At 34.2% G+C, this 15357-nt stretch overlaps 1 protein-coding gene across 1 annotated transcript; it reads left to right on the top strand.

The window, feature by feature from the left end:
- The first annotated feature begins 14170 nt into the window (after positions 1-14170).
- On the top strand, positions 14171-14944 carry LOC149206653 (dehydration-responsive element-binding protein 1A-like). The gene has a single exon (XM_089397765.1). The coding sequence runs from the start codon at positions 14171-14173 to the stop codon at positions 14942-14944; it is 774 nt and encodes a 257-aa protein (XP_089253891.1).
- Positions 14945-15357: the final 413 nt, after the last annotated feature.

The following is a 15357-nucleotide window of genomic DNA, read 5'->3' as shown; positions in this document are numbered from 1 at the left end:
TAACCACTTATTATAAATATCTCTTATCTTTTCCATCGAACATTTTGTCTCCTAAATAAAAACCATGTCTGGTTTTTCTTCTTTCATTATGTTACTAAGATTTCTTTGTTTCCTTCTATTACCTATTCCTCTAATGTTCCAAGTTGTGAACTTCATTAAGAAAGATTAGTAAAGGAATAATTGGTAAGATCTTTCATCTTACCTGAGTTGATCAACAGTTTTCCACATTCGCTCAGCAGTTCATTCTGCCTCTTTCTTCCTCTTTTCCTGCCTGAGTTCTTTGGAGATTGGGCTTGAGGATTCTCCATCATCTTGACCCCACTTGGCTCCTGGATTTCATGGTTTATTTTGACTCCCGCTCCCTTCACTTGTGACCTCCAGAGAAAGAGTTGTTGTACTCTATCATAATCCTCTTTTGGCAGGGAGTCCACTCCTAGCTCTTTACCTTGTTCCAGAAATTTCTCTAGATCTAGATTTTCCTTATCCAGAATCTCCTGTAATTCATGGTCCTCTGTTCCTGCTTCACTTGGAGTCATCTCCTGGTCCCTACTGATCTCCATCAGGCTTGGTAGATCATCCTTTTGCTGGTTGTCTACTGTGATATCCTCCATATCAGCTACCCTATCCTACTCTTTTATTACATTCTCCATGTCCTGGACTGTCTCCTTGTTCCCTTCTTCTTCCTCCAGGATCTTGAAACTGTTTTGTCTTATGTGTCTGTCCTCGTTTGCCTTCTTGTGTGGATGCTTTCCTCCTTTTCCTTTACTCCCAACTTTGGTGAAACCCTCGTGATCTCTCTCAATAGTGGTTTTTTTATTATCTTCCTTGTTGATTGTAGGGCAGTCTCTATATAGATGCCCATGTTCATGGCATTTGCAGCATCTGAATGGTATGTGCTCATAGTCCACTGTCTGCACCCATTCTTCATCATATACTTCTAAAATTATCGCTTCCGGCAGGGCTCTAGATAGATCCATTTCCACGCATATTCGGGCAGAGGAGGTACATCTTCCTTTCAGAGTTGCCTCTGAGATTTTTAGAAAATGCCCCATCTTGTTACCTATGGTTTTCAAAGATTCGGGCAACCAATAATCCATAGGAAGGGAATATAGTCTGATCCAAACCAGTACTGAAGTGAATGTTTCACATTCGGGGACAAAGTTCATCATCCATGGCCGCATGTAGAGTCTTGCCACAGTGTAGAAATAGGGTCCCCCTTCAAACACTCTGTCTTTGTCTTCTAGGCTTGCGAACACAACTGTGAAAAAACCCTTAGATCCCAGATGTAAATGTATTTCCCCCTTTGGTTTCCAATGGCTTCTTATTTAGACATGTAAAGCCCTTTCCATCGGCCATAGCCCCATGAACTTGCATATAATTGCATGCTCCATCATATGATCTCTATGAGCTTGTATCGCTGGGTCACTTAATACAACCCGAGGAATAATGCCTGATTTGGGCTTGCAGACTCCCGTAGTCTTTCTGGAAGCTGGTTTTTCACTACTGCCTCCAATCTCCTTTCCTTTTCTCATTTCCTATTGATCCCCTTCTTGATCATGATCTTCGCTTCTTCCAGATGTTCCCTGACTTCTGGTTTCTGAGATCTTGTCCAGTGGTTTTTTGAAATGTTTCTTTCCCGCGTTCTGACTTCCTCCTATGACTGCCTGGCTGTAGGAGGGAGAAGCACTCCCCCTGCACTCCCCGCCATGGTACCCTGAATCCAAAACCCTGTCTTCAACTCCAACCCTAGCTATCGACAACCAATTTCAGCAATTTCTGAAATATCATTCCTTGTTATTCATTTAACATTACAACATTAATTACTATGTAGATTTGGATATATAAGGTCCCACTGGAAATATCAAATGAGGAGGGTATATATCCCCAACATTATGTAGATTTGGATATATAAAGCCCACTATAAATATCAAATGAGGAGGGTATATATCCCCGAACAACATTATGTAAATTTGGATATATAATGCCCCACTAGAAATATCAAATGATGAGGGTATATATCCCCCAACAACATTATGTAGATTTGGATATATAAGGTCCCACTAGAAATATCAAATGAGAGGGTATATATCCCCCAACAACATTATGTAGATTTGGATATATAAGGTCCCACTAGAAATATCAAAGGAGGAGGGTATATATCCCAAAATTATGATATTTAATGTTGCACTTCAAAGGTGCTTATTGCTTGCCATGAGAAAGGGCAGGCATAGAATAACATTCTTATTATATTCCTCATTGTTTTCCTCATTAACAATGGCAAAGTTCATTTGTTAATTGTATTCTTATTATATTCCTCATTGCTTTCCTCATTAGCAATGGCAGGGTTCATTTGTTAATTTTAAGGGTTATTTTATATTATAATAAAATATAATTGTTACAGGGTTTTAAAATTTTTAATTTAGTTATTAATAATTTTTTAGTTAAATGGTAGGGATTTAATTTTATAATAATACTTCTAGTAGTAATTAGAGAGAAAGAGTTGATATTTATTTCACTAGTAATTATATATTTTTTGTTTTTAATTTAATTTAAAAAGAATGTATGTCTATTTATGTTATTTTTTGTTACATTTTTTTAATGTATTTATGTATAACTTATATATTAATTATTTTTATAATTAATAATAATAATAATAATTAATAATTTAAAATAAAATTATAATTTAGTTAATTTTTATGTTTTTTAAATTTGGGCAATGTGAGAATATATCATGATCTAAGTGTTTTGATGTCTATCATGGATTGATACTTATCCATGTTTACGGACCATTTAATTTGTATGAATGCTCTAGTATAACAACAAAATAAGCTTCCATCAAAGAATTAGTCAACAATAAACTAATTAGTAGATCACAAATATAGAAGTATAACATAAGATATAAGAGATGAGAAACTCATTCACCATTCCACACCAAAGATTAGTAGAGTCATACAAACAATAACAATAAACTTTATGCATAATATATCAATGTTATAATGCATTAGGGAAAATTTTAAGGACGGAAATTTATCTAAGAGTTCAGAAATCTTGGTGAATCTTGCTAGACTCTAATATGCTAATTATAAAATGTTTAGCAATATTTTATAAAAAAAATTCAAATTCCAAATAATTTTACATAGTTTCTATAAAAGTTCAGATATTTTTAAGGTAATATAGTTTTATACAATAAAATTTCGGCGAATAAAACCAAAATTAGCTATTTTCTATTTTAGGAAAACCACAAAAAACTAGCTCACCTACAAATATTAACCCCTAAAATTTTCCCTTCAATGCATTACATACCAATTCCAATTCTTTTGTCATCTCTAGATACCTTCACACAATATGTTATCCATTGGGCTCTCACACCTCTCTCACACCACTTTGTACAACCATATAATGAAATGTGTGTGTGTGTGTGTGTTTCAATGTCGGATTTCTCAATTGGTAAAAGTGAATTGCTAATGTAGACTTTTTCAAGGCTTAAGTCTCACCAATGACACAATATAAATCCGTTGGGCCTTGTGCCATATTATGTTGTTTTTAGGAATTCATGAATCAACATTTTGGAAATTTTCATTTTCATGTGCCTATGTGTGTGTTGGGTTGGGATGTGCCAAAGGGGGGTTTAACATGTTGAATCCAATAGGTATTTGACACGGTCCTCTTTCTACCATTTCTCTCACAAAATGGTACTTAACTTCTATATGATTTCTCCTTGCACGGAATGTAGGATTGTCAACTTAAACTATAACACTTTAGTTGCCATATTTGACTACCGTTACTCCTTTCCTGAATTAAATGCCCTCACATAACCTTTTTAACTAGATAATATTTTATTTCTCCTCCAAACAAGGTAAATGCATGGCACTAGTATATTTTATGCCATCAATATCCTACAACTAATTAGCATAACCAATATGCAAATATAGAACTTTTATTTCAACATCCTTTTTTCCTTCATAACATATCACAAAATCCATGGTGCCACATAAATATTTTATGATTCTCTTTACAATATTCTAATATTTACTTATAGGATTTGTTATGAACCTACTTACCACTCCATTTGCTTGTGAAAATGTATTGCCTAGTGTGTATTATGGCATATAAGTATCCATACATCCTAAAAATTGGTTTAGGCTTTGCTTTCTCTTCCTCATCTTTGGTTGTCTTGGGACACATGTCCTTTGACAACTTGACTCCCATTGAAGGAGGAGTCCCCACTAGGTTACAATGTATCATTCCAAACTATTGAAGTAGTACATGAATTAACCTCATTTGGCTCAACCAAATTTTTCTACTTGGAAGGCCCCTTTTCAACTTCAATATTAAGCATACAATGAGCATATCCTATGTTTTCATATCAAACTCCTTGATAGATAATTTTTTCTTAGTGACCTTAACAAGATTTTTTGTTGTCACTCTATCATCTACATGGTATAAGAATAATACAATGGTTACCTTTAATCATGATATATAGAGATTATTCCATTGTTGTCTACTTAAGTCCATATAAGGAATTCTTTAGCTTGTATGTCATGTTCTCTTTCCCTTCCCAACAATTTTTTTTCATTGCGACATATAAGTTTCTTCTTTAGCATTTTCATATAAAAATGTTCTTTTTACATCAATCTATTCTACCTCCAAATTCCATGTTGTTATTGATGCTAACTTAGCATCCTCTAAGAGTCTGTCATGGCCACTATAAAAATGTTTTGTTGGTAATATACTCTAATTCCTACATTTAGAAATATCTTTTAGCTACCAAATTAACCTTACAGCTTTCAACCATCCCATTATCCCTAAATTTCTTTATTAAACACCCATTTATAACTAGTTACCTTTCTTCTAAGTGCCAACTATAATTATATTCAAGTATAGTTTTTCTCAAGATCTTTCATCTCCTTCTTTATTGTTGTCCTCCAATTATGTCTTTGATTACCATCCACAACTTCTTCAACAAAGTTAGGCTCATTTTCAACTAAACTAATACAAAAATACTGAAAATCCTCATAAAAATATACATACTTGTTCAATCTTGCTTTTCTCAAAAATTGTTCTTTTGTGGTTGATCATTTTTATTAAACACTAAATTAGTTTTCTTAATTAAATTATTATAAAAATCTTTTGATATTACCTTGTCACTAAACATAACTTTTATATTGCATTTATTAATTTATATATTATCTCTTGAATGTTCAAAATTATCTTCTTTAAAAACTACCCTCACATCAATATACCATTCTTTATTTTAGAACAAATCCATAACTTAGAGATCTTAACTCTATCTATATACTTTATATTTATATATATATATATATATATATATATATATTAAATTTTAAATTTATTTTTATATATTTTTTTAAATTCATATATTCTTCACATCCCATAACCTTTACATATACAAGCAGTCTTAAATGTCCAATATAAAACTTGCTTACACCCTCTCGGTATTCTCTAGCTTTGTCTTCAAAGCAAAATTTATTTATTAGTTTCTTATATCAATTGTATATTCCACCCATCCAATGACATGCAACAAATTAAAAAAAAAATTTGCAAACTGTTATATCAACCAAAACTCATTAATATTTGTATCAGAATGATTGTTGCTCTGTCTACATCATTTTACCGATGCGATTTTATTTATAACGATGGTATGGATCACTTTTCCATCTTTCAAATGTACCACTTCTCCATTGCAACGCCATGGCTTTGGAACCACTAGTCAAATTCTCCGTACGATAATCTCCTCCTTTGAATTTAGTAAATTAAAATCGATTTGATTTTAATTTTAATATTTCAAGTGAATTTGAATACTATAGAAAAATCCCTGATCCGTAAAGTCCAACCGTTGAATTCAGCGTGCCAGGGGAAAAGTCGGCTTTTTAGCTTAACTTTAGCGCACGCCCACCAAGTTGGCTAACTTGAATGACGTAAGTTGAGTAACGTCAATCGTGAAACTGGTAATGATTTCATATTAAAATTATGCACTTGCAAACAAAGCTGGTAAATTGTAAAAGCTTTTCAGGCATGGCCAGATCTGTATAGAAATAGTAGATGACAATCATAGGCTGGCAAAGTTGGTCAATGGGAAAAAACTTTTTGCGAATGGCCAGGGTTATGTAAGAATATGAGTAAGAGGGTCATTAGCTGGCAAAGCACTTTTCTGTTGTAATGTTCTCTGAATTTGAATCTCTCTATCTCCGTCGTTGGACGGTAAGGTGGGCAGGTGGGCTATCAATATGTCAGAGCATTAATATGATTAAATTTAAAAATAGAGGAGTTTAAAAAAAAATTATAAAATAGTTTAAAGGTAATTTTTTTTGAAAATATGCGTTATAGCTCTCAAATTTCAGGATTTTGGGTGGTTTTTGATTGTGTTGAATTCATTTTCATCATCAAAAAAATAATTCAAACATCAGTTTTTTACTGGACAAGAAATCTGTCATCAAGGCAAATTTGTAGGGTCAGTAACACCTTTAAAAATGTCTTACATTGGATGGTATATAAAATATTAATTAGTCCTAATAGAAAGGAATTGCTATGCTAAATGGAGATGAATGTTTATATGATTTAGGATAAGTGTATTTGACAAAGAAATTTCCTTAGCCAATTTTAGTGAAAAATTAGGTTACAGTTGTCCTCTATATCCATGGGTTTTTGATGGTGCTGAATCTATTTCCACCATCAAAAACAATTCAAACACTTTCTTGGTCAAATATTTACTTAAAAAAACCAAATTCTTTTAAGGAATAAATATCCAAACAAAATTATCACTCTACAAACAATCCCTTTAAACTATGCAAACAAGATAATTAGGTTAACAACGACCCCTTTAAACTATGCAAGCAAGATAATTATAATAACAGGGCTAACAAAATTGCCTCAGGGACATTGTAAAAGGAATACTTTCTTGACATATTCATTGACTATTGGTTACATTTCAAGTCCAGCTCCAAATTCTACACCCAACAGTGCTAATAAAACAGTTGAAAAACAGTTCCATAAAACGAACGTTAAGATTAGAAACTTTAACGAAAGAAATTGCATTCGAATTGGTAAGTGGAGGAAGAAGCAGCAATATTCATTTAAGTTTGAGTTTCAGTGATAACAGGCAAAAATCGGAGTACAGTATTATTAGTTAGAATCAGGCTTGGAATTTGACGTTTCCTATAAGCTTTTTATGCATTTATAAGGTTTTTACACATTTTTAAATACGCTCGAAAGTTAATAAAAATCTTTAAAAGGTAAAATCATTTTGAAACAGTATTTGAGGTGGATAGTTTATAATGTACTTTACAAACATTACATTATATGACCGGAGACCATTGTTGAAAAGTTTGCAGTGCCAAACACCACTTTCTAACTTTCCTAGTGTGCTATGCTTCGACATCAACACAAACTGCTCAGTTCAGTTTGGATTGGTGTTATCGGAATATTCCAAGTTTTGGAATTTTTGGTCCAAAACAGTTTTTTTAATGTTTGGCCCGAAACAGTTTTTGGTGAGATCATCAAACTGTTTTGTTCAGTTCAGTTTGGATTGGTGTTATTTGACTATTTTAAGTATTAGAATTTTTGGTTTAAACTATTTTTGGTGACACTATGCTTTTTTGTTGATTAAAAATGTGTTTTTGAATACATAAATAGATTCAACATCCTGGAAAATTCTTGAGACACTTGGATTGTAAATACAAATCAAACTAGTCATTGGAACAAATTCTTGTATGATTTTAAGCAAATTTTACCAGAAAATATGAACTAAAAACCTCCAAAACTTGAAACAATTACACTAGAAAATTTGGATCCATGCGAATGGTGAAGGACTCCGGACTCAAATACTGCATTTTCTGGATGGTAAAAGCTCTACCAATTAATTTCAGCCTCTTGACACTTAGCATGACCAAGTTACCAGAATTCATTATTACAACCAAAGAGGGTTTCCTCTTGTTTCCTTGGAAGGACATAATAGTGGATCTTATATAAGACAGAAAGAGACTCAAGTCCTCTAAGATTCATAATAGAGGATCTTATATAAGACAGGAAGACACTCTAAGTCCTCTAAGATTTAGAATGACACCTTTTATAGTGGTTGCTCCATTTTGGGCACCAAGGGATTGCTTGTTGTGAAATCTTGCATATCAAATAACTAAGTATCATCTTTTATCATTATTGTTATTTATGGTTAAATTTTATCCTATTCAACAACAAAATGAAAAATAAATAAAATATGTGGGGTTGCTCTTTATATTTAACTTTGATCTCGTCTTTCTGATGGTTTAACTTAAACTAAATAGGTGAAATAAGAGGTAAGAATTTGTATAAAATGTAAAATAATAAATATGAAAAACAAATACTTGTATATTGGACCTTAGTGTTCTTGTCATAGCTAGGGATTTAAATTTTACATTGGATAGGATGAGATTTGGAGTGCTCTTGTCATAGCTAGAGACTTAAATTTCACATTGGACAGGATGAGATTTGGGGAGTGGATGTAAGGGAGACCTCCTGGGGTCATATATAAAAAAATTTCTTAATAGGGTTTGCAGATTTTGTGGGTTGATCTTGAATGTGAGATGTCGGAAATTCCACAATAGACATTTTTGAATGCCAACATTTTGAGTCTATAACAAGACAGAAGCATAAGAAAAATGGAGCAATAAATAGGGAGCGAAAAAAAAAATAGGCTGAGAGTGAGAAAATGAAAAATTAATGCAGGTGAAATAATATGCTCTTTAATTAAATTATTTAATTTGTAATGATATAGTATTATATTATTATTTTATTTTATTTTTAATTATAAAATTGTTTAAATTTTAAAAATTATGATTATAATGATTTTATATTAATTCAAATACTTTAATGAATTAAATATATTATTATCTCTAAATATCTACTATAATGTGTTAATAGATTTAATTAATGATTAAATGTATTTAAATTAATATGTTTTTTAGTTTTTTTAAGGGTGGTTCATGGACACTGAGTGACCATATCCATAGGAAAATCTAGGTAGATCAACCTGAAGGGATCTACCCGTCGACCAAATTAGCAAGTTCCTAACCCCAAGGGCGTGGAAGAGATTTGATCCCGTGACCTCCGGATAAACAAGGTACATAGCAACATGAACTCGACCAACTAAACTATCCGTTGGGGCTAATATGTCTTTTAGTTATTATAAATTGAAAGTTATTTTATTTTAGTTTAGTTTGATTAAAATCTTTTATATATCCATTAAATATATTCAATTAATTTTAATTTAACTATATTGATGTATTCAAATATAAATTTTAATATATTGATATATGTTAATATTAATTAAATATATTTATAATTAATATATTTTAATTTTATTATTATTATTATTATTGTTTTATGATATTCTAAAATTAAAATTAAAAATTAAAACTAATTAGGGGTATAGATGTTTATTAGGGAATAGAGGTGGTTGTGGGTTTAGGGTAGTTGGACTACTTTGGGGGATACTGTTTTGTATGAGAAGGGGTATCCAACTCATGCTGACTTCAATCACACCGTCTTTGTTGAAATTGATGGGGTGCTTCATGATTTCCAGTGCTTCACGCATCTTTCTTTTGTAATAATGGTTCTCCCTAGAGATTATTTCCATATCTTTCTGGCACACATGATGGTTCATCTTGGATGAATGTTCCAAAAGTGCTAAGGATATGACTCTCCCTTTCCTGATATCTGCAGCATGCTCTTTGATTCCGATTTTGAAGGATATTTTTGTCTCACCAATGTAACATTTACCACAAGAGCACTTGACTTTATAAACGCCTTTTTGCTGGAAGTGATCTAGGTCGTCTTTTACAAATTTCATCTTATGTTGGATCGCATTCACCAGAAATGAGGTTGCTATTCTTTTCTTTCTTAGGACCCTGGCAATTTTTTCGGACATCAGGCCAAAGAAGGAAGGGTCAACCTGGAAGAATGGAAGAATTGGCACAGTGGGAATGTTCAAAAGGTTGAACAAGTTTATCATACAGGTTGGTCTCATGAGTGGACTGGAGAACCTTAAATCATGGATCCTTCCGTCTATGATCTCGAACCATTTCCCAGTCTTCTTGGAATGGTGTGGAGACTCTTATAGGAGTCTTCACTTTATATTTAATCCTATCTAGCTTAAAGATAGGGAGATGGTTGATTTGATTTACAAGTCATGGTTATCGACATCCTCAAGTTCTGGTAATTCTAAATTGGATGCATTTTGTCACAAGCTACTTGCTTTAAAGTCAGTGGTTAGGAAATGGGTTTTTAATGAAAAAGGAGATGGGTAAGGAGTGTGTGAGATTTTATTATCCAATGTCATATGGCCACTTCTCATAATCAAATAAGGACCGATTAATTGAGTTGGAAAAGAGGAAAAATAAGATATTAACCATATAGGTAGAAGGGTGGCGCATCAAGAGAAAGGTGATGTGGGTGGTAGAGGGAGACATGAACACACAAATTTTCCATAGTCATGCATCTTATAAGAGGCAGAAAAAGGTTATTTGGAGTATTCTAGATGAAGCTATAAATTCCTACTCCAAGCAAGCAAACATTGAAAAGGAAGTAGTTCGATTTTTAGGAACACTTACAAAGAAATGGAAGGGGTCAATGTGGTCAGTCAGATGAGTTTTGTAAATCATTTTTCTGAATATGATTGATGAGGAGGCCAAAGCTATATTGTAGCATCCAATTTCTAAGGAAGAGTTTTTGGGTTTCATTAAAGAATTGGCTAAGGATAAGATTCTAGGTCCAGATGGTTGGCTCGTGGAACTCTTCTTTTCTTTCAAGAGATCATGATAGAGGACTTGACATACATTATAGATGAAACTCGAAGGATAAGCTTGGTTCCTAGATTGGTAAATTCATCTTTTATCGCACTTATTTCAAAAATTGACAATCCTTCTACTTCTGTTGATTATCGCCCTATCTCCCTTTGTAACACAGTGTATAAAATGGTATATAAAGTGATTGCTAATCAAATTAAGCCTATGCTATGTAAGCATATCACATTCGAATAATTTGGTTTTCCAGACCAAAGACAGATCCATGAAGCTATTCCAATAACACAAGAGTGTGCACATTCCATAAAGATTAAGTAACTCAAGGCATGTCTTCTGAAGATTGATCGCATTAAAGCCTATGATTCCATTGATTGGGAATTTATGTGTTTGATACTCCATAAGATTGGACTAAGGGTCCATACAGTAGATTGGATCATGGCCTTCATCTTGTCAACACATCTTGCAGTCATTATTAACAGTTTTCCGATTGGTTTCTTCTAGGAAGCTAGAGGCTTAAGACAACGTTGTGCCCTATCTCCTCTTTTGTTCTTATTAGTAATTGATGCGCTGAGCAAGAGCATTAGAGCAACTAGGTCTAGGGAAATTATTTTTGGATGTGGGATTACAAGGCATTCCTCTCTATCTCACTTGATGTTTGTTGATGACATATTCCTAGCTCGGAAAGGTAATATTTAGGAATGGAGGAAGTTCTATCATATTTTAAATGACTTTGGTGATGTATTGTGCCTTTTGATGAATAAGAGGAAATCGACTCTTATTTCGTCACATCACGAGTCTGATTTGATGAAAGGTATTTCCAATCTATTCAAGATTAATTCCCTCCCATTAGATATGGGCTTTAAATACCTTGGCTTCTTCATTAAGCCAAATTGCTATGAGGTCAGTGACTGGGATTGGATGTTGTTGAAATTTGATAAGAGAGTGAGTTCGTGGTCTGTTAAGTGGTTGACTTTGGGTGGTCATCTCATTATGATTAAAGCGGTGTTGCAAAATATTTCCATATACTGGATGTACATATTTAAAATTCCTTCCACAGTCATCAATAAAATTAAATCTATCTTTGTGCATTTTTTATGAGCTAGCACTAGTAAGCAAAGGAAAATTCCCCTTGTTAGTCTAGAGTCTCTGTCTATATTAGTGAATCAAGGCATATGGAGTATACAAAATTTGGAATCTTTCAATCGGGCTTTGTTATTGAAAACTTTATGGAGGGAAATTAACGGTGGGGGCATATAGAGCCATTTTATCAAAGGTAAGTACTTAAAGGATTATACTTTGATCAACTGGATTAGGGAGGGGGCCTAGGAGCACAATCTGACATCCATGTCTTGGAGAAGCCTTATGAAAACCAAGCATTAGCTATTCGGTCATATCAAATGGGAAATTGGCTCAGGGTCATTGGCTAAAATTGGTATGGAAGTGATTAAAGGGATGCGAGGTCCTCATACTCTATCACTTCATCTTCTAGAAACCCTTCATTGCAAAGGTTTCTACAAGCTGAAAAGACATTTTAGATGACAGAGGTACATGCATTCTACATACATCTTGGAAACCAACAGTTGTTATGAGGTTATCTGCTGACTTTGTTGAAGAGTGGGATACATACATTTTTCACCTAAAGATGGCAAGCTTCTCCTTGTCATCCAATGCGGATAGGCTGTCATGGAATGGAAGAATGGTAAAGGATCAGATAGAGGTAAAAGGGGTTTATTAATTCCTAACTCAAGGTGATACGATGGACGTGGTTCTAAGTTGGTTTTAGAAATCGTGGAGTTGGGATTTCTCTCTGAAGCTAAAATGTTTTGGTTGGTTAGTGGTCAATGATAAAATTCTCACATGGACCAATTTGATCAAAAGAGGCTTCTAGGGGCATGGTAGATGTGCTCTATGTCAAAATTCCCCAAAAAAATGTCACACATCTCTTTCTATGGTGCCGATGTGTTGTTGTAGTATGGAATGAGGTCCTTCACATACTGCATATAAATTCAACATGGAATCAATCCACTATTGGTGTCTGTCTGTCACAATGGTATTAAGAGAACAAGGTATATAGGGCTCTTCCGTTCTACATTCTATGAGGCATTTGGCGTATGAGGAATGCTACAATTTGTTACCAGCGAGGGCCAAATAATAGGCCATTGGGAATTAAGATTCTTGCGTACTTCATGGGGAAGGGTCCTTACAAAGAAAGGATCTCTCACCTAAGTTTTATTTTAAAGGACGTTTGGAACACGTTTATGATTGGCTTCTTCGATGGGGTGTGATCATCAAGGAGGTGTGGAAGTGGGATGCTTATTGTGATGAGTCCTGGGGAGTTATTTAAGTTCAACTGGTTTAGTGGAAGCGGATCCAATACTAAACAAGAGATGTTGGCTTTGTGAGTTATCCTCTTCTTTGCAAAATAGTTGGACATTGTTGAGATTAATGGTTATGGCTACTCCAAGGTGACCACTGAATGGGAAAATCAAAGATATGCTCTAGATGCTCCCGATCTCTGACATTGAATGGATAAGACTCGAACATTTTTTCAAGTCCTCCTTTTTTCTCTCACATCTACCAGGAACAAAACGACACGACAAATTCTCTATCAAAAGCAAGGTGCGTTAACGCATTGGTAAAAGATTAAATACTCTGGTTTTTGCAGGGGCATATTACAGAGGTCAGTGGAAATAGACATGAGGGAGGTCATCATACTATGCAGCTTTTTGTGTTTTACTATGCTATGTGAAATTCTAAGGCACCACATTTTTGGGTATCTTTCTATTTCTTTGGGATTCTGGCCAGATGTATTTGTCGATATATCTTGTTATTTCAGGACTCTATTCAGTGGGTACCACTTTTTATCCAGAGATGATTATTTTTTGAACAAGTCGGAGTCTCTGTGTGTTTTAGTTTCACAGTTTCATAAGTTCTCGCTCTTTGATTTTGCGAAGAAGAAGACATGAGATACGTAAACTATTGTTTTATAAATGATAACAACGTTCTTTTTTTTCGTATGAAAAATAAATAACTGTCATCCAATAATCCAATTTTCAATTTACAGGTAAGATAAATTTGAAATTCCAATATTCATTAGAATTGTGCACCCAAGCAGTTTGAGTAATTATGTTTAAATGCAATTCGAGCACGAGATTTAATCGATGAATGTACTTGCCGTACACAGGGTAGGTGGCACTTTAATTAATGTATTTAATATACTCGGTCAGGAGAAGTTGAGAGGAGGTTCACAAGTAGCCATCACAACCTTTGTATTCCAGCTGTGATTACTGTGTCATATCTCGTTCAATTCCATACTTAGGCACCCAATTGCTTCACATGACACTATGTTGCAGCAGCCTATCATCTAATTTTCTATGAAAAATTCTATGGACGATTCCTGTTTTCTGCCCGAGGCCATGGTCACTTCGGGGCCAACAGGCACAAAAGCAATCAGCAAATCTGCATCAACGGTTAAGGGCGGGAACAAGAGAATTCTAACGCAAGAAGAGGTCGCCCCTTCACTGCAATATCCAGAGTACAGAGGCGTGCGTCGTCGTAGGTGGGGGAAATGGGTGTCTGAAATCCGGGAACCCAAAAAGAAAACCCGAATCTGGCTCGGCTCCTTTGATACACCAGAAATGGCTGCTCGAGCTTACGACGTCGCTGCATTCTACTTGAAGGGAAAGCAACATTCGTTGCTCAATTTTCCAGAGCTCATTGATTACTTACCACAGCCCATTTCTTTGTCTCCGCGCCATATTCAGGCTGCCGCTGCAGAAGCAGCCGTCGCGCCTTATTCTGCACACAGCAACAAAAGCGAAAGCGGAAGCCCAAGAAACTCTCCGGTAAGTAATGAACGCGCAGCCACCTGCTCCTCACATCAACTCTCGGCAATAAGTAACTCAGACTCGATGACAGCGACTGCCGAGCTTTCGGGGTTAACGGATTCTTGTACTAATTCTTCATCAATTTGTGGACCAGCAGAAGTTGTTGGTGACTGTGTAGCAATGGAGGAGGAGGATTTGTTCGAATCCTTCAACTTATTTACGAATTTGGCGGAAGCCCTTCTGCTTCCTCCCCCTCCTCTCTTCAGTATAGGAGAGGAAGCGGAACATGAATTGGATGAAGGAATTCTTTGGTCTGATTAGAAAACTCCTCATATATGGTTGAAATTGTATCTATGCAGATTGTATAAAGTTACAGTAGGTGATCAATATTCAACCCAGTCCATTATTGCGTACTTGCTGCATCATGTAGTGTTTTATCTTGTAATCTTTTCTTTTTTAAGTTGGGCAGGATTGCATTTTTTTTTTTTTATTATGTTCAATATATTAAATTTTTTTTTTATGTTTAATATATCATTAGGTTGGTGCTGGAAATTGTTAAATACTTGTTATTTTTTTTTTAATATATTGTTAAAAATGGAAATTGTTAGATACTTGTTATTTTTTTGTTTAATATATTGTTAAAAATGGAAATGGATAAATATTTGTTATTTTTTTTGTTTAATATATTGTTAAAAATGGCAGGGGTTAGTTCCCTTTAGAAGCATTATGGGTTT

The sequence above is a fragment of the Pinus tabuliformis genome, chromosome 1_2 (assembly GCF_031772625.1).
Source record: "Pinus tabuliformis cultivar Carrire ecotype Pingquan chromosome 1_2, CPIR1, whole genome shotgun sequence".
In the NCBI taxonomy this organism is placed as follows: Eukaryota; Viridiplantae; Streptophyta; class Pinopsida; order Pinales; family Pinaceae; genus Pinus; species Pinus tabuliformis.
The sequence above is the reverse complement of the archived record's forward strand: the minus strand, read 5'-3'. Positions and strand labels throughout refer to the sequence as shown.